The sequence below is a fragment of the Penaeus monodon genome, chromosome 3 (assembly GCF_015228065.2).
Source record: "Penaeus monodon isolate SGIC_2016 chromosome 3, NSTDA_Pmon_1, whole genome shotgun sequence".
In the NCBI taxonomy this organism is placed as follows: Eukaryota; Metazoa; Arthropoda; class Malacostraca; order Decapoda; family Penaeidae; genus Penaeus; species Penaeus monodon.
In genome coordinates this window covers 43,434,734-43,462,093 of record NC_051388.1, presented here as the reverse complement: position 1 = coordinate 43,462,093, position 27,360 = coordinate 43,434,734, and the positions used below count along the sequence as shown (strand labels likewise).

General features: G+C 35.2%; 3 protein-coding genes and 1 long non-coding RNA gene across 4 annotated transcripts; all 4 read right to left on the bottom strand.

Moving 5' to 3' along the window:
- Positions 1–3,424: 3,424 nt before the first annotated feature.
- Positions 3,425–6,559, bottom strand: LOC119588792. The gene is made up of 3 exons (XR_005230144.1): positions 6,446–6,559; positions 5,459–5,575; positions 3,425–3,647 (listed from the first exon to the last, which is right to left on the bottom strand). It is a non-coding gene; the product is annotated as an uncharacterized LOC119588792 (long non-coding RNA).
- Positions 6,560–15,236: 8,677 nt separating this feature from the next.
- On the bottom strand, positions 15,237–16,398 carry LOC119595110. The gene is made up of 2 exons (XM_037944264.1): positions 16,391–16,398; positions 15,237–16,169 (listed from the first exon to the last, which is right to left on the bottom strand). The coding sequence occupies exon 2, from the start codon at positions 16,167–16,169 to the stop codon at positions 15,618–15,620; it is 552 nt and encodes a 183-aa protein (XP_037800192.1). The 5' UTR covers positions 16,391–16,398; the 3' UTR covers positions 15,237–15,617.
- A 4,872-nt stretch (positions 16,399–21,270) lies between these two features.
- LOC119595103 lies at positions 21,271–22,444 on the bottom strand. The gene is made up of 2 exons (XM_037944250.1): positions 22,379–22,444; positions 21,271–22,149 (listed from the first exon to the last, which is right to left on the bottom strand). Exon 2 carries the CDS (start codon positions 22,147–22,149, stop codon positions 21,604–21,606), a length of 546 nt encoding a protein of 181 aa, XP_037800178.1. The 5' UTR covers positions 22,379–22,444; the 3' UTR covers positions 21,271–21,603.
- Positions 22,445–25,971: 3,527 nt separating this feature from the next.
- LOC119595093 lies at positions 25,972–27,121 on the bottom strand. The gene is made up of 2 exons (XM_037944240.1): positions 27,044–27,121; positions 25,972–26,810 (listed from the first exon to the last, which is right to left on the bottom strand). Exon 2 carries the CDS (start codon positions 26,808–26,810, stop codon positions 26,265–26,267), a length of 546 nt encoding a protein of 181 aa, XP_037800168.1. The 5' UTR covers positions 27,044–27,121; the 3' UTR covers positions 25,972–26,264.
- Positions 27,122–27,360: the final 239 nt, after the last annotated feature.

The following is a 27,360-nucleotide window of genomic DNA, read 5'->3' as shown; positions in this document are numbered from 1 at the left end:
AAATAAACTGAATAATAATTTAAAGGGTTCGTAAACCTCACCGCATTGAATTGATATAATGGTTGGTAGCAAATACTTGTATTTTTGTGGTTTCGTAAAAAAATCTAAAATACCTTTGACACCCATTAATTCACATCCTTTTTATTGCGTAGTAATAGAAAACGAATATGTCTACGATGACCCAAACTTAAATAACTTTTATTGGGAATCGGATCTGCGGACAAATTACCATGTTTTCTCTCTCTCTCTCTCTCTCTCTCTCTCTCTCTCTCTCTCTCTATATATATATATATATATATATATATATATATATATATATATATATATATATATATATATATATATATATATATATATATATATATATATATTCTTTATTGCACTTCGTATTTCCATTTGTGCAGATGCTGTTCAATCCTTTAATCAACGTAAAGTATTTCTTCAGATGCAGACCAACGAGTCATCTTTCCCAGGGCACTGAACACAGTAATTTGGGCGCAATGATTCCCAAGACACAAATTTGATTTTATTATTACTCCATTAACAGGCATTCAACCGCAGTGTAGGAAACGCTGTAGTTAGCGATTCGAGCTCCGTCTTATGTATGGGATTTCAAGAGTCGATCACATCGGGTATTTAATATTTACCGATTATTTGGTAAATTGTTCCAAAATATTCGGTCAAGATCTAAGTTCTGGAATTGCGATGTAAATATTTATTATTTATTGCATTTTTATGGCCTTATTGATTAACTTTTTCGAACTTTTACACAAGAATATTCTCCCTTAGTTAAATACAGTGGACCTAATGGCGATTATCATTTAAAAGTAAGATATAATGATTGTTTCATTCAATCTAAGAAGGATATCAAAATATAAAAGGCACTGAGTAATTCTAAACGTTATAAATTTACAGTAAATTCAAGCTCGAAATATTATTCAGATATTTTGGCAGTGACTACAGAAATATATATATATATATATATATATATATATATATATATATATATATATATATATATATATATATATATAAGAAAAAAAAAAAAAGTAATTTGAACTCAAAACACACACACACACACACACACACACACACACACACACACACACACACACACACACACACACACACACACACCACACACACACAACACACAGTTAGTAGCAATCTTTCTTCTGTCTATGTATTCCAGTTGTATAACCATTTCCTCATTAACTGTTGGTATCTCATGGACATTTAAAATTCTTTGTTTGTTTGTTTTTTCAAGGAAGCTCGTACTGGAACACGATCTATATATACGGAGTTCTTTGTCTGTATTTTTACTATTTTCTGCCTTTTCCCTTCTTTCTGCTCCTTCTTCTCCCTCACCCTCCCACCCTCTCTCTCTCATTCTTTCTCATTCTCGTTCTCATCTCTCTCTCTCTCTCTCTCTCTCTCTCTCTCTCTCTCTCTCTCTCTCTCTCTCTCTCTCTCTCTCTCTCTCTCTCTCTCTCTCTCTCTCTCTCTTTCTCCACCAATACAGAAAGAACTCTCACGATAAGGAGTAGTATAGAGACCGCAAACCAAGGGCAGTGATTAGTTTTTTACCATGCACTGTTTCCCTCTTTAACCTAGAATTATCAACTACTGTCTTACTTCGTTCTTTTATTTTATGCTTTGCGTTCCCTGTCGTCGATCGGCATTGCTCCTTTCCCAAGACCGTCATACTTACTGGCTTGGTAATAATGCTTGTGGGAAGCAAATCACGACGTGTAATTGACATCTCTTCCTGTTCTTGTTTTTGCTTCTTCCTTCTTTTTTCTATGTCTTTCCTTTCTTTTTCTACGCAGACCGCTTGAGAGGAAACTTATCATACGAGAAATTTTGGGTAGGACAAGCATGGACAAACACCCAAAGGTATAGACATTATCAAAAATAGACACGCAATTCCCAACGATTAAGCATTCTACAGACACTCATACACTGCAAGAAATTGCACTTATTCCCTTAAAAAAAAAAAAAAAAAAAAAAAAAAAAAAAAAAAAAAAAAAAAAAAAAAAAAACAGGGAAACACCTACGCACATAAGTAGATTAGCGGAAATAATACAGACATTTCCGCCTTCGGGAAAACGACCTTGTGGCTGTTACTTGACCGTCAGAGTCCGTCCTGCGGCCACCACACCTACCGTTTACACCGCGTCTGCAATCTTAGCAGACGGGATATTTGTCAGTATATTTATCAATTTATACTTTGCGTCCTTACCTTCTTGTGAGTGAGTTTAGGTCACACGCACATACATTCATATAAAGAAAAAGAAAATGAAGAAAAAAAATATATACATACTGTACTATAAACGGATATTTACCTGTCTATGATGTAGTTGCTGAGAATATTTGGTCCTATTTACATATCTACACCAAAGGGCGTATAATCACACCGTGACCTTTAAGTCCTAAACAGGAATCCAAACTACAGAAGCAAAAACACAGCCCGGTTCATCAGCGAAGGACCCACGGCTCACGGCGGCGAGGTGCTGCTGTGTCCTTTGTCTATTACGCTAAATAACTTCCTGTTCTCACTAACAGCTGGCTGTCCTTCCGTGCTGTGGAATCTGCTTTTGTATCTGAAGGAATTTTCTTTTTCTAGAAATGCTGATTACAGAGAATTCATCACTAGCTTATGAATACTGGATTTAGGCTAGTATTATATGGTGTATTGTCTATGGATATCACTATTAATCTTATGGAAACTTATATGAAAAAGTACAATTTTTAATTCATATATCAGTGCATACGTTGCTCATTTTATTCATATATAAGCTACATTTTAGATATTTATTTGTTTATTGGACGGTATAAAACTTCACAGTATAAAACAAGAATCAACTGTTAAAAATGTTTCAGATTTGCTGAAGAAAAATATCTATCACATCTTTACATTATCATATAATTAGATATGTGACACGCACGCGCACACGTGTGTGTGTGTTGTGTGTGTGTGCGAGTGCATACACACACACACACACACACACACACACACACACACAATATATATATATATATATATATATATATATATATATATATATATATATATACATATATATACACATACAATCATATATATATATATATATATATATATATATATATATATATTATATATGTATATATATATACTATATATATAAAAATAAATATATACGTAATATGCATATGTATACACACACACACACACACACACACACACACACACACACACACACACACACACACACACACACATATATATACATATATATATATATATATATATATATATATATATATATGTATATATATATATACATATACATATATACATATATATGTATATATTCTTTTAATTCTTAAAATCTTTATCATAAAAATAATAGGGTAAAGTTAATAGATTTAATCGTAAATTATTTATTCACATCATAAACTACAAAATCTACAAATAATCGTTTAAAAAAATATAATAATAAAATAAAGAAAGCGGGACCAGGTTCAACCCGGCGGGTGGTGAAGGGGATTTATACATCGATCTAACTCTTTTTGCTTTTTTTCTCTTACTTTCCTCTTATAAAGTCATCGAAGACGTAGGGTCGAGGTCGTCCTCCACTTATCGGACGACCTCTTCTGAAGTTCTGTCAAGAGAAGGGGGTGCCAATTAATGAATTAGAAATAATATATGAAAGCTCTGGTAGGACTGAGAGCATTGTACTATTGTATGTAGGAAGAAGAGGTAACTGCAGTGAGGATTATCGTATGTATAGAAAAAGGCAGAAGTTTAAAGTGTCAGAATAATAGTTGTTACCGTTGCTCCCGTAAAAGCATAACAATTATTTACCAAGGGTAACGTTGCAAATATCAACTAATGCAATAATATCACAAGTAAAGTTGATATCAGTAGCAGCAGTGCTATTAATACGTGCAATAGCATAGTAAAGGTAATGTAATCGACGACAATAACTATAATATTAGTAATAATGATCAAACAACACTAATAGTAATTTCTATAATGATGACAATAACGCTACTAATATAACAAATCATAATAACAAGAACACGACTATAGTGATCGCGAAAAGAATACGCAAGAAAACCGAACGCCAGTGCCAAGTGAATTCAGATCATCAGACACAGAAATTACTAATATTTATACCCAGAATAATGAAAAATAACGGCTCTACAGTAGAATAAATATGAATGAGAAAAAAATAATTCCACAGTATAAAATATGTAACTCACATTTCGATTCTGCGATCAAAAAATATAATTTAGTATAGAAATAACTTCCTTACTTATGCTGTTATTTTTTTTCTACATTTCAAAAGGAAATAAATAATAGCAAGGATATTAACGTCTATAAAAAAAACGATGAAGACAAAATCAGCTGAATTAAAATAAACAGTTCATGAATAATGGACGCAAAGACAAATGAAAGTGACAAATAAAAAAGTAAATAACATAAAGTATGGATCTAAATCAAGAAAAAAACATACAACACAGTGCTAAGAAAGGGGAAGATGAAAGAGAGTAACATGAATATGATTAGCAAGCTAGGAAGAGTAATAATAAGTAACCCAGAACACACGGCTAAAAAAAAAGAGAAAGAAAGATGGAAAAATACATTATTCAATAATCCTCAATTACCAATACCCAATTTAAACACATACCTGACGGGCATTTAACTAGACAGGAAATCACATAAGTAAATGTAATAAAAGCCACAAGCCATACGAGTAACAACAGACTTACCAAGAAGACTAATTACAAATAGAGAACTTGATACTAAAGAAACTATATTTATGCCGTACATTAAATTAGCCAAAAATTCTCTCTCTCTCTCTCTCTCTCTCTCTCTCTCTCTCTCTCTCTCTCTCTCTCTCTCTCTCTCTCTCTCTCTCTCTCTCTCTCTCTCTCTCTCTATTCTCTCTCTATTTCTCTCTCTATTTCTCTCTCTATTTCTCTCTCCCTCTACCTCTTTTCCTTTCCTTTGCCTCTTCCTTGCATTTTCCCTTTCATTTTCCCTCTCTCTCCCCTCCACCTCTTTCTCTCACCACACACACACAACAATCATTGCATTAAAAAATCAGGGCCTGCCTACAAGAGCATAATACCAAACACCCACAAAGAATAACCAAAAGAGTTAACAAAGTAAAACAATAACAAATGATAGGTATATAAATCAAAGCAATATCAACACACACACACGTGTGTGTGTGTGTGTGTGTGTGTGTGTGTGTGTGTGTGTGTGTGTGTGTGTGTGTGTGTGTGTGTGTGTGTGTGTGTGTGTGCGTGTGTGGTGTGTGTGTGTGTGCATATTTATATATACATATACATATATATATATATATATATATATATATATATATATATATATACATATATATATACATATTTGTGTGTATATACATATAATCAGAAAAAAATGGTAAAAGACAGAAACACATACCTGGCGAATGTGAAATCCATTACCACGTGGGAGAGGAAAGAAGGCATTCGCGGCACTCACAAGGGAAAGGAGTGCCACGAACAGAGCCAAGAGACGCATCTGAAGGCGGTGGGAGACCTGTCATGAGGAATCGGAGAAACTAAGGATTTTGACGGGGATTCCGGGACACCGAATCATGATGTGGATGATCGTGGATGAAGAGGAACTTAAGAGGAAGAATACAGAGCATAAAAATGATAATTGTGGGAAAAGAAGAGAAATAATATCACACAAACACCATCATCTGGTAAAACGTTGATGTTAATAAAAGTTTATTTGATATACTGATATACTGTATCTTTAATGATTCCAACCTTGTCAGTTGAGTTACGAATGGTATGTAAGCACCTTCCTTTCATTGAGGCAAGAGGTAGGAAATGTGTGAAAGTTTATAAAGCAAAATTATTTATTTCTACACTAAATAATTTGCCAGGAAAAAATTTAAATGCTGTGTGTGTGTGTGTGTGTGTGTGTGTGTGTGTGTGTGTGTGTGTGTGTGTTTAGATATGTAGTTAGATACATACATAAATACACTTAGATATACACATATCCACGCATATACATATGCACACACACACACATACATATATATATATATATATATATATATATATATATATATATATATATATATATATATATATATATATAGAAGACATATAGATAGAGAGAGAGAGGGCGATAAACAAATAATTAAATAAACAGATAGACAGATATATAGACTGATATACTCCGCCATATATAAATATGTGTGCGTATATATGTTTGTATGTCTGCATAAGAGAATATAAGTAAATTGTTGCTATATGAAGAGCATGAAGAAAAGAGAAGCGTTATCCCCCATTTCCGTCTGTATATTTGATATAGAAAACACCACATTACATTATATTAAATATTGCATAACCAACAATAACACAAGCAATTCAGAGAAAAAAGGTACAGACTTACCAAAGCTCTCTTACGTAGATAAGACAGCGAAATAACAGCCACTCCACACAAAAAACAAAAACAATTCCTCGAAATCTTTTGAAAGGAACGTCTTCAAACTTCGACACCAAGACGCTAACTGAAGTGAGTGTCTGGGGGCCGTTCACTTATATACGGCGGCCCTGAGTGAGCTGGGCTGGGTCAGGGCGCACCGCGTAGTAACGAACAGGGAAATAACGGATGTATGTAATGAAATAATGACGATTATTCTGAATACTGTGAGTAATGGCATTGATGATGGTGATGATGATGATAATGGCAATAACGATGATGAGAATTATAAGAATGGTAACGATAATAGTGATGATAATTAATGTGATAATAATGATTATAATAAGAGTAATGATAATGATAATGACATTGATAATAATAACTATTATGGTAGCATTACCAACAATAATGACAAAAGTAATGACAGTAATAACAATAATAATAATAATTATTATTATTATGATAGTATTAATAATAATAATAATAATAATAATAATAATAATAATAATAATAATAATAATAATAAAAATGATAATAACAACGAAAATGATGATAATAGAAGTGATGATTATAATAATGATAATGATAACAATAGCAACAATAATAGTGGCGGTAATGGTGATGATATAATAATCATTAAGTTAATGCTAATAATGGTTAAAATAATGACAATAATGATAAGAAGAAGAAGAATGATAATAATAATAAAAAGAATAAAACTTATAATTATAATTATGATGATAATAATATTTAGAAGAATGATAATAATGACAATAATAACAACAACAATAATAATAGTTATAATGATAATAATGGTAATGATGATAACAATAGTAGCAATAATGCTAATCATCATCATGTTAATAATAATGATGATGATAATGATAATCACTATAATAAAGATAATAATAATAATAATAATAATAATAATAATAATAATAATAATAATAATAACAATAAAAATAATGGTAATAATGATAATGATAATAACGATAATAATGATAATAATGATAATAATAATTTCAATAATGATAGTGATAATGGTTATAATAATGAAAATACAGTGATGATGATAATGATGATGATGATAATGATAATGATGATAATAACAACAGCAACAATAATGATGATAATAATGATATTTAGAAGGAAAAGAAGATGAATAATGATGCTAATAATAATAATAATAATAATAATAATAATTGTGATAATAATGATAATGATAATACAATAATAATAATAAAGATAATAATAATAATTATCATCATCTTCATATTATTAATAATAATGATAATCATTATAATAAAGATAATAATAATAATAATAATAATAATAATGACGGTGATGATGATGATATAAATAGTGAAAATTACAGAAAGGATAATAATAGTAATAAAAGTAATAACAATAATAAAATTATTACTGTGAATTTCACTAGAATGATGCCGATAATAATAATGATAATAATAATGTAATAAAAATAATATGATAAAATAATAATAATGTAATATCAAATAATGATGATAACACAACAACCATAATATAATAATAATGATGATAATAATAATAATAATAATAATAATAATAACAATAATAATAATAATAGAATAATAATGATAATAAAGACTTATAGTAATAATAATAGTAATAATAATAATAATAATAATAATAATAATGATAATAATAATAATAATAATGATAATAATAATAATAAATAATAATAATAATAATAATAATAATGATAATGATAATAAGAATTACAACAACAATAATAATAATAATGATAATAATAATAATAATAATAATAATAATAATAATAATAATAATAATAATAATGATAATAATAATAAAGAAATATGTATATATATGTATATGTATATGTATATATATATATATATATATATATATATATATATATATATATATATCGATGAAAACAGAAATTCATAATAACGACGCAAATTATAATGCCAATAATATTCATTATTAATACATAAACTAGGAAATAAACACATAGATAGAAACCGATATGACAATAAAACAGGTAAAAACGGATGACGAGGATTTCTCATCTTATGGTTATACCATAATGATCACAATGATAACAAAGATAATGGGCAAGAATAATAGCAACAATAATAACGATAATGAAAAATCTTAAACGATAATAATGCTATTGAAGGTTTTGTTAATAATCATAATAACAATAATGAGAAGGTTGTTTTAACAAGAGTATCAGTAATTTGCATTACATGATAAAAATGATGATGATGAGGGATTTTGACTATGTGTCTGATTATAAAAATGGTATTATCAATAATAACAGAATGGCAAAATAAATGATTGTGAAAAAAAAACATAAATGATAATTAAAATACTAATAATGGCAAACACTAGTAAGAATGGTATGAAACGTGAAGAAGTGATAAAAAAAATGTGAAAAAAAGTAAATAAACAGATTAAGAGTACATAAACAATGAAGTCAAAGGAAATAAAGTAAGCGTGCAACGAAACCAAAATGAAAAAGAAAACCTCTAGTGGGCATGAAAAAAGCCACTTCCGGTTCCTCGAAGCGCGAAAAGATCCCGTCACACTCATCGGAAAGGAATGACGTTCTCCGTAACCGTTGTGACGTCTAGGACGAAACTGTAGTGGCCATGGCGTTCCTTTTTTCAAGTATGTTCAGTGAGTCACTAGATTCCGTAATTCTTGAATAATCATTGCGCTCACTGCCTTTGAAACGCACACACGTATGCACGTTCACAGGCACGCATGTTCGCCTTTCTTGGTCTTCACCTTTACATACTTACATATAAACATACATACATACATACATACATACGTACGTACATACATACATACATACATACATACATACGTACATACATACATACATATATAAACATGGATAGTTAAATAGATCGATAGCTAGCTAGCTAGATAAGTAGAGATATATTTGAGGCATGGATAGATAGACAGACAGATATAGATAAAGATGTACAAATATACTATGTGAAAAAGGAAATAACTACAGAAAAATATAACTATTGCGTCATGCTGTTAACTGGAACTGTGTATCTATAAACCGTAGTTACTGCGGTAAACCATTTTCTTTGAACAACTTGACCGCCGTGTAGTAGGGGTAACACCATAAAATTTTGTTTGCACGGAATATTTAACGCTACGGTCACACACACACACACACACACACACACACACACACACACACACACACACACACACACACACACACACACACACACACACACACACACACACACACACACACACACACACACACACACACACACACACACAGCAAATTTAGTGACGTCTAACACCGTGTTTCTGATGAACGAAATGTTTTTCCAATAGTTTTCGTCGTGTTTCGAACGAATCTAGCATTCATTTCCTTCGCAAACGAAGCACAGCTACGAATATCGGTCCCGACAGCTGGGGAAGGCATGATATATATCAGGGAATTTGGGGGAGAAAATTTCGAGAAATATCGGTAATACACGGGAGAGTACAATATATCCATCCGTTTCCGGGTTATATAGGGGTTTTGCCCCCTTAAACCTCGTTTGGGGGGATGGCTGCCCCCTCCGCCCTTACCCCCGCCAGGTCTACAAAATGTTCACCTCTTATGTTCCGTCAAGCAACTTGAATTAATCGTGTTTTCAGGTGATACAGGGGGTTTCGCCCCCTTAAACCCCCTATTGGGGGGCTACTGCCCCCCACCCCTTTCCTGGCCTACAAAATCTTCACCACACGTGTTCCGGCAGGATAGAGCCCGGACAAGCAAATTATACTGACGCGTTTTCAGTAGATATAGGGGACTTTTGCCCCCCTTAAACCCCCATCAGGGGGGGGCTAGTACTTGGTAAGCTCAGATTCTCTTTTTTAGGTGTTAAGCGTCTCTTCTAATAATACCACACACACACACACACACACACACACACACACACACACATATATATATATATATATATATATATATATATATATATATATATATATATATATAATATACTGTGTGTATATTATGTGTGCGTGTGCGTGTATGTGCGTGTGTGTGTCTGGGTGGGTCTGTATGTATATGTGTGTGTGTGTTAAATTTTGAAAATGACGCCTAACACCGATTTTCCGATGAACTATATATTTTTTCAATAGTTTTCTGCGTGTTTCGAACGAATCTAGCACTCATTTCCTTCGCAAACGAAGCACAGCTACGATATCGGTCCGGAATAGGTGGGGAGGGCATGACAAATATCAGGGGATTTTTTTTTTTTTTTTTGGGGGGGGGCGGGGGATTTCGAGAAATATCGGTAATACACGAGGGAGCACAATATATCCACTCGCTTCCAGGTTATATAGGGGATTTCGCCCCCTTAAACCCCCCTTGGGGGGGGGGGGGGCTGCCGCCTCTCCACCCCGCCTGGTCTGCAAAATCTTCACCTCATATGTTCCGGCAGGAAAGAGCCCAGACTCAGTAAGAGTTTTATCCACACCTTAACTCAAGTATCATCTCGGGGTCTTCCAGTTCGTTGTTGGCGGGAATCGTGATCGCTCTCCGCCGTTCCTTATCGGACAGCGGAGGGTTCAGTTTCACGGCCTCGACGAAGAACTGATGATGGACTGGTGTCTGTCTTGTCTGTAATGACACGTATCTTACAGTTCGAGCATAGTACTTCTACAATACACCGTGATTTCGCAGGTATAAAAAACTCGCGTCATTATTTCGATGATATTTTGCAATGAAATCGAAATAGTTATTATCACACCCCATACACTTCCTAGCCACGATGGAACTAATTTGAATATCAACTGCCTTCTAGGCCCAGCTTCTATTGTCACGTGATGATCTATTTCATAACTGATCGGTTCTGTTGTGCTGGACGTCACTGCCTCTGGTCACGTCACGTTACAGCGTATATAGATATATATATATACATACATACATTTACGCGTGTATATCTGTATAGATATATGTGTATGTATATATATATTTATATATATATATGGATGTATCTATATGTATGCATATATATTCGCACATATATATATACATGTGGGTGTATATATACTTACAGATATATGTATATATATTCATATATACATAAATATCTATGTATATATATAATATACATAGATATTATATCCATATATATATATACATAGTTATTTAGTTATAAAGATATATGTATGTATAGATAGATTGATTCATGTACATGAGGATAAGTTGTAACAGGCTCAGATGCTTCTACAACTAGGGAACACACGTGAGCACGATATCACGCTCTCCCGATCTTGCGTCAATCACTCCAGGAGGTACTTCAATGTCAAAATCTCCTCTCACCTCCAACTCTCCCACAGGCATGGATAAAGTAGAAGTGAACTAAAGGTGGCAACACTTCCACCTGGTGGAGCCATGCGTAGCGTCATTTTGCCTTATATTTTCAATGTGGGTTGTGGAGGCGGCTTTTCTGCACCGAAGCCTTCCCTATGCGACCCTTTTTCTACAATGTAACACGTCCTCTAGCCGGCAGCATCACCTCCAGCCCCGAAAAAAACATGTTTATCTCGCAAGTGAGGAGGATGCCCGCACACACGCCACGCCTACGATGACCGCTGCCAAATCTTTTTATTTTTTACGAAATATTTTGTTTATTTATTTATTTATTTAATAAGCATTCGTCCCCAAAGATGATAAAACACCAATGTACATTTAATTTTACATTTTAAGATATATATTATCAATAACTGAGGTCCATTGAATTCTCAAAGCTTAATCATTTTGATTATATTCCTTATTTGTTTTATTTATTTCTATTTAAATTTCGTATAAAAAATATTTTGCGTTCTCAATCTTTTAGCATTTCATGGTTCGTTTATTTAGCCAATTCATATTTTAAATCAGTTGTTTTAAGCCTATGATTTTTTAAAAGTATTTTATTGCATTTATCGAAATTTAATAACATTTTGAGTTTTAAGATTTTCATTAATTCTTAAATAAAGAGCCATGACAAACTCTTCTCCCGCCTACAAGATTTTGCTAGCGGTCTGCCTCGACGACAGTCTGAGGAACCCCGGATGGGCTTTCCCTGTCAAAGCTAAGTGGTCGTGGGGATTGTTCTAATATAGGAAGTAAGAGAGAATTTGTTTCTTCGGCCCAAGTGACCTAAGTGTCCGGTGCTTAATTCTTATCATCTCCGGGATTTTATTCTGTTCGTTTGTTTTATTCAGTGTTCTATTTCCGTATTTTATTGTTTTATCGTTTGTTTTATCAAGTGTACTATTTTACGTTTCATCGTTTGTATTTCAATGTTTTAAGTTCCTTTTGTACTACCGTTCCTTTTATTGCTTGTTTTATTCGTGTTTGACTTAGTGTTTCCGTTTGTTTTATCGTTGTTTCATAGTGTTTTATTGTCTGTTTGTCTTTAACTTTTATTTTGGAATAAGCTGTTCTATCTATGCTTAATTTCAAAGTAACAGTTCGATTCCTGGTGAGGTCACTATGTGAATGGCAACTTGGCTCCAGTGATAGTTTTTATTTTAATCAAGGCGACTCTCTGTTTAACTGCGTAACGCACACGCCTCTCCTCGGCTCATATCACGTTTACCAACCTTTATAGTCTCGCACCAAACTTATACACCACACACACATACTGCATTTACACTCTTTTGCTACTTTCCCTACACTTGTCTCTCCACTATCACCCTTCTCCCATACACATTACGTTCCCATGCGTCTCTCAAATGAGTGGTGGCAATGACTCCTCTTTACACTTTCTTGCGAGATATGATTGTATTAGCATTTGCTACAGTATCCAGGAGGTGGGTGGTTGATCTGGGCACGTTGACTGCAGGGAGCGAACTGAAGACTTGGGTCATCCTTGGGCACCGGACACGTGGCGTGGGACAGCAGCTGCAGGGAATGTGGGGGGAGTGAGGAGAGGTAGTGGACCGCCTGTAAACTCCATCTCCCCCTTACAAGATGAAGGACGGTGTCCCTCCTCGCTCCACGTAAGAGGATGCAGCCTCGTGCGCCTCCGAGGTCGCCCAAAACCCCTGATTTTATCCCCCGAGGCTGAAGATGCCCGTTGCTGTGAGGAAGCTGTGACAACAGAAAACTGGAATCACACCTGGAGCGTCTCACCTGCGCGGCTTCGTTTCATTTGCCTGATTTATTTGTTTTACCTTAGTTTTATGTGCATTTAATAAACATTTTTACGTCGTGTTTTAGACGAACCTTTGCCGGATTAGAAATAGACCACCAAAGAGAAATTATTAAATCATTAAAAATTATTAATCTTATTTATCATTATTTTATCATAATTTCATTATGCATTTTTTACATCTTCCATTTTTTTACAATTTTACACTGAACATTTTATGAACTTATTTTACCATGATATGCACTTGTGCACGATGGTTGTTTTTTTATTTTTACTATTTCATTTCACAAAACTTTTATGAACTATTCATTGTTTTTAATTATTATAATAAGAATATCTTAGTGACCATAAGATTTTTTTTATGCAAATCTTGTGAGAACCTTAACTCAGTTTCGCGGGCCGAGGTGACAGTGAAAAGTCCCTGGTCCTTGAAGCAGTTCCAGTTCCAGTTCCAGGCCAGTTCCAGTGCTGGGCTCTGTGCGCAGGAGCCCAGCCCAGGTCTCGGCAATATATATATATATAAGTGATCCGGTTACACTTTACGTGAGAGAAGGTGGTTCTCATTTAATGTGTGTTTAGTGTTTTTACTGTGTTTTATGTTGTTTTGTCTTTGTCTTGTGTTCTAGTGTTTGTCTTTTACTGTGCTCGTGTTTCGTTTTAGGTTATGTTTTATCTTTGGTTTTACAAAATAGATAATTTTATAATACTCTTTTGATAAGTCACCAATTGTTTGTAAGAAGGAAGACTGAATAACACCTACACATATTTTAGTTTCTAAAGTTTAAAAGGTAAACAATCAAAAAACCCTAAAGTATAGATGAAGCATCTGTACACGCCTCTCCTCGGGATTTCAACCACGCCTACCTCACTTCGGCTCATTTGCACAAATACACGTCACACACACATACATACGCACACTACTGTCGCTCCTTTCCACAATTCTTCTGACCTTGCATCCCTTCTTACACCATACAGTCGTTCCTGAGCGTACCAATCGGGTAGTGGCAGTGACCTCTTTACACTCTTTTATTGAGCCTGGAGACGTTGCAAATAATAAACACAACAAGGTCACTATTTCCGTCTGTTTAATGACATAACACATTGCTCGGCCACCTACTAACGCATCGCTCTCGAGTCACCTTAGATTGGCTTCAAGGAGTGACCCAACTTGACTGGCCATCTCGTTCTCGCGTGTGTTGTCCTTGATCCATCTTCGTGACTGCTCGTCCTTGTCGTCTTCTTTTTCTTCCTGGTTCTTGGTAAATCTATCCGTCCTCGACGTCCACACGTCCTCGAAGGTCTCGCACAGGTCCTCCTTGATTTTATATTTTTATAAGCCTTTGATTATAGAAATCTATATATATAGATAGATTGTAGATAAATACATGTGCACGTGTATAATTGTACATGTTATCTTTATAGAATATTAAAGATATATACATATATTGATAGACATCTATATAGATAAATATATATATATATATATATTTATCATTATCAATCACAATTCTTGTACACTGTGCCAGTGAATATAGGTAATGTTCCAAGTGATGGTGAAAAAGAGAGGATTAACAAAACAATTGTTCTATGAAAGATATTTAGATTTATTTGTTTAAAGTCATCATACTTTCACCAAGGTAAACATGGTGTCAAAATCATACAATATTTGGTACAGAAAATAAAACAGCTTCTGTCTTTGGATCAATAACCTGCAGATTCACAGGCATGAAATAGATAAATATTATCTACTAATAGGCACAGAATATCTGTATATAATGTATGCACACCAGTCGGGCGTACCGCAATTAGAGCTTTTCTTTCGCAGTATGACTCACCAGTGAACATACGATTTTCACTATTCAACGGACATAAAAGACACTAGGCCCCTTTTCAGCCCTCTGTGGCTCTAGTCACAGGAAGATGCCAACAACTATGTGTAGCATCAGAGTTTATAGCTGCCAATTTTACTCTTTTCCTCCCGAGCTGCAGTCGCAGCCCCAAGCTAGATCCAACAGCTCACTAAGTTCCTCTTCACCAAGTGAGCATTTAGGGAAAGCCTTCTTGCAGGCGGAGGAGTCCTTCGTCTTAGTGGCTACGTCTCTAGCATAGACGAAGGCAGCGTTGTAGGAGTTTGGCTTCATAGTATTATCGGTTAGGACTTCCACAAGCATGTTCTCTTTTAGTGTGCGATCGGATTCGTCCTTCGCCTGCAGGAGGCAAAACATTTTGGGGACGCAGGTGTTGGGATCCAGTTGTCCTACTGCGGATAAAATCAGATCATCATCTTCATCAGCTGCTGCTGTAACGGATCGGCGGAAGCGGAGACGGTACTTTCTTTTAGGGGCTCTGTAGCCATGGCCATGGCCTCGTCCATGGCTAGCACCATGATATCTGCGCTTGCTTACAGCGCTCGTCAAGGCTCCTAGGCCAGCTAGAACGCCGAATGAGGATGCTGCTTGGGCTGCCATCAAACAGGAAAGACCAACGGCCACCAGAAGGATTAGGGCGCTATTCATCTAAAACGAAAAGGCAAACGTTTATTCACTTAATATAGTAAATCACAATGGGAATCAGAATGTTATAAGCAAATGATGAACTTCATTCTACAAAGCGGAGAATGAAGATCGACCCATATGTTCAATATTGTAGTCTATAAACTCCTTGATTTATTCAACCGTATGTAAAAGCCAAATTATATTTTAAAAAATAACTTTTTCACAAAATCACATACACACACCTTGCAAATCACAGTAGATATTGAACCTCTTAAACAACACAAGACTTATGGCTCTGCTTCCTTCAGTAAGTATGTGTGTTATACTAAGTTCTGGGTCTAAGGCCTTATATATACACCTCAGTGCCTGGCATTGTGTTAAAATATCCTTTAATGTTATTGGTCGACCTTTTACTCCTCGACCAATAGCGAGACAGCATGCTGTGCCTTGTGCAAGAAGGGTATTGCAGGAAGCAATCTATATCTATGTTGAATATGAATTACAAGATCAAGAAGAAAGCAAAGAATAAAGATCAGATAAACTTGTAACTACATAACTGTACAAAGATGGCCATCACAGAAATGGAAACAGTAGAGGAGGAAATATAATTATATTTCCTCCTCTACTGTTAATTGATTATAATCAGTTAACAATTACAAAATAAATAAATAAATAATCAAAGAAAACAATTAGAAATAAGTACAACAACAGAGAGGAGTACATTCTTAATCACTAAAGAATGGAAGATTCCGTAAAATCAAATATCACATTCAATTTTATCAAACAATGTCTAGAACCGTAATTACGTAATGTCCATTACCCTAATTACTATGCCGATGAATACATTTGTGAAGAAATGACAAATAGATTATTATTAGTAGTATTACTCAGTTGCAGATTCATGATGATAATGATAATGATGGTGACGATGACAACAAAGTTCATGAGCACGCAAATAATATGAATAATGAAGGGTGATAAAGAATGAAAACATTAAAAACAAACAATGTTACTACGTTTTAGATGATTACGTTTTCTCAAGTGTCTTTTTTTATAATTGAAATAGGTTTATGCTGGATACTTAGACATGTTACGATTTATTTTTAACATACATGTATCCTTGCAGATTTTTTGTAAATACTGCAACTCATTTACACGATGACAAATGATTATGATGACTAAATACATTACCTAAAACGAGTCAGTTTCAATCAAGGTTACATAGCCAGTGCACGATTCTCACAGCTATCCCGGATTAGGTTATCGTGTTCAGTCTAGATTATCTGTCGAGTTTTTTTTTTAATTTTAACTGTGAATTTTCTTGATGCCATGTTGAATCTATGTTGTCATGCTGTAGCTTAGTATAGAGTTGCCTTTTTTTTTTAATATCAACTTCTGATTAACATCATTATTGTGTTGGATCTATCTACCATGTTGGACTCATTTTGATATCGTGTTAAATCCAGCTGTTATGTTGGATCAACCACGCTCAATCTACAGTATCTAGATATGACACATCATCAATTTAGGATTACATAGGTTCCTATAGGTAATAATAAAGCTGAGCTCACCAGATATTCTACGATTCCTTCGCACTCACCAGGCCAAGCTCATTAATATTCATTGTTACCAAGAAACTGTGATTCACCTTCATGAGTTACACACTGATTTTATACCTGGAAGATATGTTTAAGTCCGGTGCTATGTTTCGAGTATATCCGACTTCACCGGATATCTTGTTTAAAATGTGCTCCACGAAACGTTAAAGTCTGGTTTACATTTAAATGAAAGTTAATCGTAAAAGAAAAAAATATAGCTAAAAGAAAGGCTCTAAGAAGGCATAGCGATTATGTATAATGATAATCGTTTATGGAAAAGGCTGAGGCAAGAATGGAGGAAGGTAAAGAAAGGAATATAGCGATAAAGAGAAAGAAGACAGATTGCTGATAAGCGTTTTACAGTACCTACAAAAATGGCTGCAAGGAGAGATGTCAATCCCAAAAATGAAAAAAAAAAACGATGAACAAGACAGAAAGGGGGAGATGACAGGGAATGAAAACAAGAGAGAGGGGGGGAAGGGAAGAGAGGGAGGGAGACAGTAGGAGAGAAAGGAAAAGTGGGAAAGAGAGAGTAAGAATGAAAGAGAGAGGGTGTGGGTGTAGAAAAGGAGAGAGAAAAAGGGAGCGAGGGAGGAAGAGAGAGAGGGAGGGAGGGGGGAAAAGAGAGAGGAGTGGGGGTGTGGAGGACACGTGCTTAAAAATTATTTGTTTAGGGCAGTCGAAGAAATCATATATACTTTGCTAACTATAACTTAACCTCAACTAAATAATAATAACAAAAATAAGGGTAATAATGATATTCATGCATGCCCGCGCGCACATGAGCGGAAAATCAAATATCACATTCAATTTTATCAATGTCTATATCCGTTATTATGTAATGTTCATTACCCTAATTACTATGTCGATGAATGCATTTGTGAAGAAATGACAAATAGATTATTAGTAGTAGTATTACTCAGTTGCAGATTCATGATGATAATGATAATGATGGTGACGATAACAACAAAGTTCATGAGCACGCAGATATGAATAATGAAGGGTGATAAAGAATGAAAACACATTAATAACAAATAATGTTACTACGTTTTAGATGATTACGTTTTCTAAGCTGTAGCTTAGTATAGGGTTACCTTTTCTTAAATATCTAACTTGTGATCAACAGCATTATTGTGTTGGATCTGTCTACCATGTTGGACCCATTTTGACATCGTGTTAAATCCAGCTGTTATGTTAGATCAACCACGCTCAATCTACAGTATCTAGATATGACACATCATCAATTTAGGATTACATACGCTCCCTATAGGTATTAATAAAGTTGAGCTCACCAGAGATTCTACGATTACCTTCGCACTCACCAGGCCAAGCTCATTAATATTCATTGTTACCAAGAAACTGTGATTCACCTTCATGAGTTACACACTGATTTTATACCTGGAAAATATGTTTAAATCCAATGCTATGTTTCGAGTCTATGTATTGCTCTGATTTCACCGGATATCTTGTTTAAAATGTGCTCCACGAAACGGTAAAGTATGGTTTATGTTTAAATGAAAGTTAATCGTAAAAGAAAAAAATGTAGCTAAAAGAAAGGCTCTAAGAAGGCATAGCGATTATGTATAATGATAATTGTTTATGGAGAAGGCTGAGGCAAGAATGAAGGAAGGAAAAGAAAGGAATATAGCAATAAAGAGAAAGGAGATAAATTGCTGATAAGCGTTTTACAGCACCTACAAAAATGGCTGCAAGGAGAGATGTCAATCCCAAAAAAGAAAAGAAAAAAACGGTGAACAAGACAGAAAGGGGGATGACAGGGAATGAAAACAAGAGAGAGGGGGGAACGGAAGAGAGGGAGGGATACAGTATGAGAGAAAGAACAAGTGAGAAAGAGAGAAAAGTAAGAATGAAAGAGAGAGGGTGTGGGTGTAGAAAAGGAGAGAGAAAAAAAGGGGGAAGGAGGGAGGGAGGAATAGAGAAAGGGAGGGAGAAAGAGAGGGAGAAAGGGGGAGGGAGGGAGGACGGAAAAGAGAGAGAGAGAGGAGTGGGGATGAGGGGGACACGTGCTTAAAAATTATTTGTTTAGGGCAGTCTAAGAAATCATATACAATGCTAACTATAACTTAACCTCAACTAAATAATGATAACAAAAATAAGGATAATAATGACGGAAAGACCAACGGCCACCACAAAGATTAGGGCACTATTCAACTAAAACGAAAAGGCAAAAGTTTATTCTCTTAATATAGTAAATTACAATAAGAATCAGAATGTTATAAGCAAATGATGAACTTCATTCTACATAGCGGATAATGAAGATTGATCCATATATTCAATACTGTAGTCTATAAACACCTTGATTTATTCAACCTTATATAAAAGCCAGATTATAAAAATAACTTTTCACAAAATCACATATACGTATACGCTGAGCTGTCTCTCAAGCCATCGGAAGTGAGAGAAAGCGAGGTCAGGTCATGACAGGAAATGCGCTATGAGAATAGAAATAAATGTTTTGATATTCATGATAAAGATTAAATCACGAACGTGTTCAATGCATTATAGTTGAAACAGTATAAATCTAATAACGAGACAAATTAATTAAATACTTGATTATAGAATGATATTCACGTTTGTTGACAAAAAAAAAAAAACAACAAAAAAAAAGAGCACACAGTCATGTGATCTAAGGTCAGAAGAATAAGAAATGTAACCTGAAGTGAGAAGAATTGAGTGAGAATGTTGCCATTTCCTGTCACTTAGCACTTTTACCCAACAAAACCAACGTGAGAGTGACTGCACATACACCTTAACATATTTATGGGACAAAAGGGGTGGGGTGGAAGAAATGAAAGGGCCTAAAACGCGTACTAACGTGGTTTTGAAGACATGGTCATATCGTGGAAGCTTTGGTCGAGCGGATTTCGGAGACTGTGTCCGAGTTGTGAGCCAAAAGGATGTAACGACCACCTCTGCCACAAGTTTGCAAAAGGCAGTTAATAAACAACAATGGTAGTTAATGTACTTATGACTCACAACACATGTAAATGACCACATGCTACGTGTTGGGGCAGTGCTGAGCGCGGTGTCTGTGTGGCGGAAGCGTGGCATGGGACAGCAGCTGCAGGAAATGTGGGGGGAACGATGCGAGCTCACTGTTTCCGTCTGTTAAATGACATACCATATAAGTATATATACATATATATTAATAGATAAATATATATATATGCATATATATACATAATGTGTCTTTATATATTTATATGCCTTTGATTATAGAAATCTCTATATATAGATAGATAGATTGTAGATAAATGCATGTGCATGTATATAACTGTACATATTATCTTTATAGAATATTAAAGATATATACATATAATGATAGATAGCTATATATATAAACATAGATATATATAGATTCATCATTATCAATCACAATGCTTGTACACTGTGCCAGTGAATATAGGTAATGTTCCAGGTGATGGTGAAAAAGAGAGGATTAACAAAACAATTGTTCTAGGAAATATATTTAGATTTATTTCTTTAAAGTCATCTGGCTTTCACCATGGTAAACAACATGGTGTCAAAATCATACAACATTTGGTACAGAAAATAAAACAGCTTCTGTCTTTGGATCAACAACCCGCAGTTTCGCAGGCATGAAATAAATAAATATCTACTAATAGGCACAGAATATCTGTATATAATGTATGCACACCAGTCGGGCATGCCGCAATTAGAGCTTTTCATTTCACAGTATGACTCACCAGTGAATATACGATTTTCACTGTCCAACGGACATAAGAGACACTAGGCCCCTTTTCACCCCTCTGTGGCACTAGTCACAGGAATATGCCAACAACTAAGTGTAGCATCAGAGTTTATAGCTGCCAATTTTACTCTCTTCCTCCCGAGCTGCAGTCACAGCCCCAAGCTAGATCCAACAGCTCACTAAGTTCCTCTTCACCAAGTGAGCATTTAGGGAAAGCCTTCTTGCAGGAGTCCTTCGTCTTAGTGGCTACGTCTCTAGCGTAGACGAAGGCAGCGTTGTAAGAGTTTGGCTTCATAGCATTATCGGTTAACATTTCCACAAGCATGTTCTCTTTTAGTGTGCGATCGGATTCGTCTTTCGCCTGCAGGAGACAAAACATCTTGGGGACGCAGGTGTTGGGATCCAGTTGTCCTACTGCGGATAAAATCAGATCATCATCTTCATCAGCTGCTGCTTCAACGGATCGGCGGAAGCGGAGACGATACTTTCTTTTAGGGGCTCTGTAGCCATGGCCATGGCCTCGTCCATGGCTAGCACCATGATATCTGCGCTTGCTTACAGCGCTCGTCAAGGCTCCTAGGCCAGCTAGAACGCCGAATGAGGATGCTGCTTGGGCTGCCATCAAGCAGGAAAGACCAACGGCCACCAGAAGGATTAGGGCGCTATTCATCTAAAACGAAAAGGCAAACGTTTAATCTCGTAATATAGTAAATTACAACGGGAATCCGAATGTTATAAGCAAATGATGAACTTCATTCTACATAGCGGAGAATGAAGATCGACCCATATGTTAAATACTGTAGTCTATAAAGTCATTGATTTATTCAACCGTATGTAAAAGTCAGATTATAAAAAAAAATAATAATAATAATAAAAAATTTCACAATCACTACACACACCTTGCAAATCACTCCGTAGATATTGAACCTCTTAAACAACACAAGACTTATGGCTCTGCTTCCTTCAGTAAGTATGTGTGTTATACTAAGTTCTGGGTCTAAGGCCTTATATATACCTCAGTGCCTGGCATTGTGTTAAAATATCCTTTAATGTTATTGGTCGACCTTTTACTCCTCGACCAATAGCGAGACAGCATGCTGTGCCTTGTGCAAGAAGGGTATTGCAGGAAGCAATCTATGTCTATGTTGAATATGAATTACAAGACAAAGAAGAAAGCAAAGAATAAAGATCAGATAAACTTGTAACTACATAACTGTATAAAGATGGCCATCACAGAAATGGAAACAGTAGAGGAGGAATTATAATTATATTTCCTCCTCTACTGTAATGATTATAACATTAACGATTACAAAAAAATAACATAAATAAATAATAATAATAAAACAATTAGAAATAAGCAACAAAGAGAGGAGTACATTCTTAATCACTAAAGAATGGAAGATTCAGTAAATTCAAATATCACACATTTAATTTTATCAAACAATATCTAGAACCGTAATTACGTAATTTCCATTACCCAAATTACTATGCCGATGAATACATTTGTGAAGAAATGACAAATAGATTATTATTAGTAGTATTACTCAGTTGCAGATTCATGATGATAATGATAATGATGGTGACGATGACAACAAAGTTCATGACCACGCAGATAATATGAATAATGAAGGGTGATAAAAAATGAAAACAGTAATAACAAATAAGGTTACTACGTTTTAGATGATTACGTTTTCTCATGTCTTTTTTTTTCTAAGGGAAAATATGTTTATGCTGGATACTTAGACATGTTACGATTTATTTTTAACATACATGTATCCTTGCAGATTTTTTGTAGATACTGCAACTCATTTACACGATGACAAATGACTATGACTAAAATACATTACCTAAAACGAGTCAGTTTCAATCAAGGCTACATAGCCATTGCACGATTCTCACGCCATCCCGGATTAGGTTGTTCAGTCTAGATTATCTGTCGAGTTGAGTTTTTCTTTAAATTTAACTGTGAATTTTCTTCATGCCATGTTGAATCTATGTTGTCATGCTGTAGCTTAGTATAGGATTGCCTTTTCTTAAATATCTAACTTGTGATCAACATCATTATTGTGTTGGATCTATTTACCATGTTGGACTCATTTTGACATCGTGTTAAATCCAGCTGTTATGTTGGATCAACCACGCTCAATCTACAGTAGATATGGCACATCATCAATTTAGGATTACATACGGTACCTATAGGTAAATATAAAGTTGAGCTCACCAGAGATTCTACGATTACCTTCGCACTCACCAGGCCAAGCTCATTAATATTCATTGTTACCAGGAAACTGTGATTCACCTTCATGAGTTACACACTGATTTTATACCTGGAAGATATGTTTAAATCCAATGCTATGTTTCGAGTCTATGTATTGCTCTGATTTCACCGGATATCTTGTTTAAAATGTGCTCCACGAAACGGTAAAGTCTGGTTTATATTTAAATGAAAGTTAATCGTAAAAGAAAAAAATGTAGCTAAAAGAAAGGCTCTAAGAAGGCATAGCGATTATGTATAATGATAATTGTTTATGGAGAAGGCTGAGGTAAGAATGGAGGAAGGAAAAGAAAGGAATATAGCAATAAAGAGAAAGGAGATAAATTGCTGATGAGCGTTTTACAGTACCTACAAAAATGGCTGCAAGGAGAGATGTCAATCCCAAAAAAGAAAAGAAAAAAACGGTAAACAAGACAGAAAGGGGGGATAACAGGGAATGAAAACAAGAGAGAGGGGGGAACGGAGGGATACAGTAGGAGAGAAAGAACAAGTGGGAAAGAGAGAGTAAGAATGAAAGAGAGAGGGTGTGGGTGTAGAAAAGGAGAGAGAGAAAAAGAGGGAAGGAGGGAGGGAGGAATAGAGAAAGGGAGGGAGAAAGAGAGGGAGAAAGGGGGAGGGAGGGAGGACGGAAAAGAGAGAGAGAGAGGAGTGGGGGTGAGGGGGACACTTGCTTAAAAATTATTTGTTTAGGGCAGTCTAAGAAATCATATACAATGTTAACTATAACTTAACCTCAACTAAATAATGATAACAAAAATAAGGATAATAATGACGGAAAGACCAACGGCCACCACAAAGATTAGGGCACTATTCAACTAAAACGAAAAGGCAAAAGTTTATTCTCTTAATATAGTAAATCACAATAAGAATCAGAATGTTATAAGCAAATGATGAACTTCATTCTACATAGCGGATAATGAAGATTGACCCATATATTCAGTACTGTAGTCTATAAACACCTTGATTTATTCAACCTTATATAAAAGCCAGATTATAAAAATAACTTTTCACAAAATCACATATACGTATACGCTGAGCTGTCTCTCAAGCCATCTCACGTGCCGATCGGAAGTGAGAGAAAGCGAGGTCAGGTCATGACAGGAAATGCGCTATGAGAATAGAAATAAATGTTTTGATATTCATTATTAAGATTAAATCGCGAACGTGTTCAATGCATTGTAGTTGAAACAGTATAAATCTAATAACGAGACAAATTAATTAAATACTTGATTAGAGAATGATATTCATGTTTGTTGACAAAAAAAAACATGATCACGCAGTCATGTGATCTAAGGTCAGAAGAATAAGAAATGTAACCTGAAGTGAGAATTGAGTGAGAATGCTGCCATTTCCTGTCACTTAGCACTTTTACCCAACAAAACCAACGTGACAGTGACTGCACTTACACCTTAACATATTTATGGGACAAAAGGGGTGGGGTGGAAGAAATGAAAGGGCCTAAAACGCGTACTCACGTGGTTTGGAAGACATGGTCATATCGTGGAAGCTTTGGTCGAGCGGATTTCGGAGAGTGTCCGAGTTGTGAGCCAAAAGGATGTAATGACCACCTCTGCCACCAGTTTGCAAAAGGCAGTTAATAAACAACAATGGTAGTTAATGTACTTATGACTCACAACACATGTAAATGACCACATGCTACTGTTGGGGCAGTGCTGAGCGCGGTGTCTGTGTGGCGGAAACGTGGCATGGGACAGGAGCTGCAGGAAATGTGGGGGGAACGAGGCGAGATCACTGTTTCCGTCTGTTAATTGACATACCATATAAGTATATATACATATATATTAAATATATATATATATATATATATATATATATATATATATATATATATATGCATATATATACATGTGTCTTTATATATTTATATGCCTTTGATTATAGAAATCAATATATATAGATAGATTGTAGATAAATGCATGTGCATGTGTATAACTGTACATATTATCTTTATAGAATATTAAAGATATATACATATATTGATAGATAGCTATATAGATAAATATAGATATACATAGATTTATCATTATTAATCACAATTCTTGTACACTGTACCAGTGAATATAGGTAATGTTCCAGGTGGTGGTGAAAAAGAGAGGATTAACAAAACAATTGTTCTAGGAATTATATTTAGATTTATTTGTTTAAAGTCATCTGACTTTCACCATGGTAAACAACATGGTGTCAAAATCATACATTTGGTACAGAAAATAAAACAGCTGTCTTTGGATCAACAACCTGCAGATTTGCAGGCATGAAATAAATAAATATTATCTACTAATAGGCACAGAATACCTATATAATGTATGCACACCAGTCGGGCATACCGCAATTAGAGCTTTTCATTTCACAGTATGACTCACCAGTGAACATACGATTTTCACTGTCCAACGGACATAAGAGACACTAGGCCCCTTTTCAGCCCTCTGTGGCTCTAGTCACAGGAAGATGCCAACAACTAAGTGTAGCATCAGAGTTTGTAGCTGCCAATTTTACTCTCTTCCTCCCGAGCTGCAGTCACAGCCCCAAGCTAGATCCAACAGCTCACTAAGTTCCTCTTCACCAAGTGAGCATTTAGGGAAAGCCTTCTTGCAGGAGTCATTCGTCTTAGTGGCTACGTCTCTAGCGTAGACGAAGGCAGCGTTGTAGGAGTTTGGCTTCATAGTATTATCGGTTAAGACTTCCACAAGCATGTTCTCTTTTAGTGTGCGATCGGATTCGTCCTTCGCCTGCAGGAGGCAAAACATTTTGGGGACGCAGGTGTTGGGATCCAGTTGTCCTACTGTGGATAAAATCAGATCATCATCTTCATCAGCTGCTGCTGCAACGGATCGGCGGAAGCGGAGACGGTACTTTCTTTTAGGGGCTCTGTAGCCATGGCCATGGCCTCGTCCATGGCTAGCACCATGATATCTGCGCTTGCTTACAGCGCTCGTCAAGGCTCCTAGGCCAGCTAGAACGCCGAATGAGGATGCTGCTTGGGCTGCCATCAAACAGGAAAGACCAACGGCCACCAGAAGGATTAGGGCGCTATTCATCTAAAACGAAAAGGCAAACGTTTATTCTCTTAATATAGTAAATCACAATGGGAAATCCGAATGTTATAAGCAAATGATGAACTTCATTCTACATAGCGGAGAATGAAGATTGACCCATATGTTCAATACTGTAGTCCATAAACACCTTGATTTATTCAACCGTATGTAAAAGCCAGATTACAAAAAAAAAAATAATAATAATAATAACTTTTCACAAAATCACATACACACACCTTGCAAATCACTCAGTAGATATTGAACCTCTTAAACAACACAAGACTTATGGCTCTGCTTCCTTCAGTAAGTATGTGTGTTATACTAAGTTCTGGGTCTAAGGCCTTATATATACCTCAGTGCCTGGCATTGTGTTAAAATATCCTTTAATGTTATTGGTCGACCTTTTACTCCTCGACCAATAGCGAGACAGCATGCTGTGCCTTGTGCAAGAAGGGTATTGCAGGAAGCAATCTATGTCTATGTTGAATATGAATTACAAGACAAAGAAGAAAGCAAAGAATAAAGATCAGATAAACTTGTAACTACATAACTG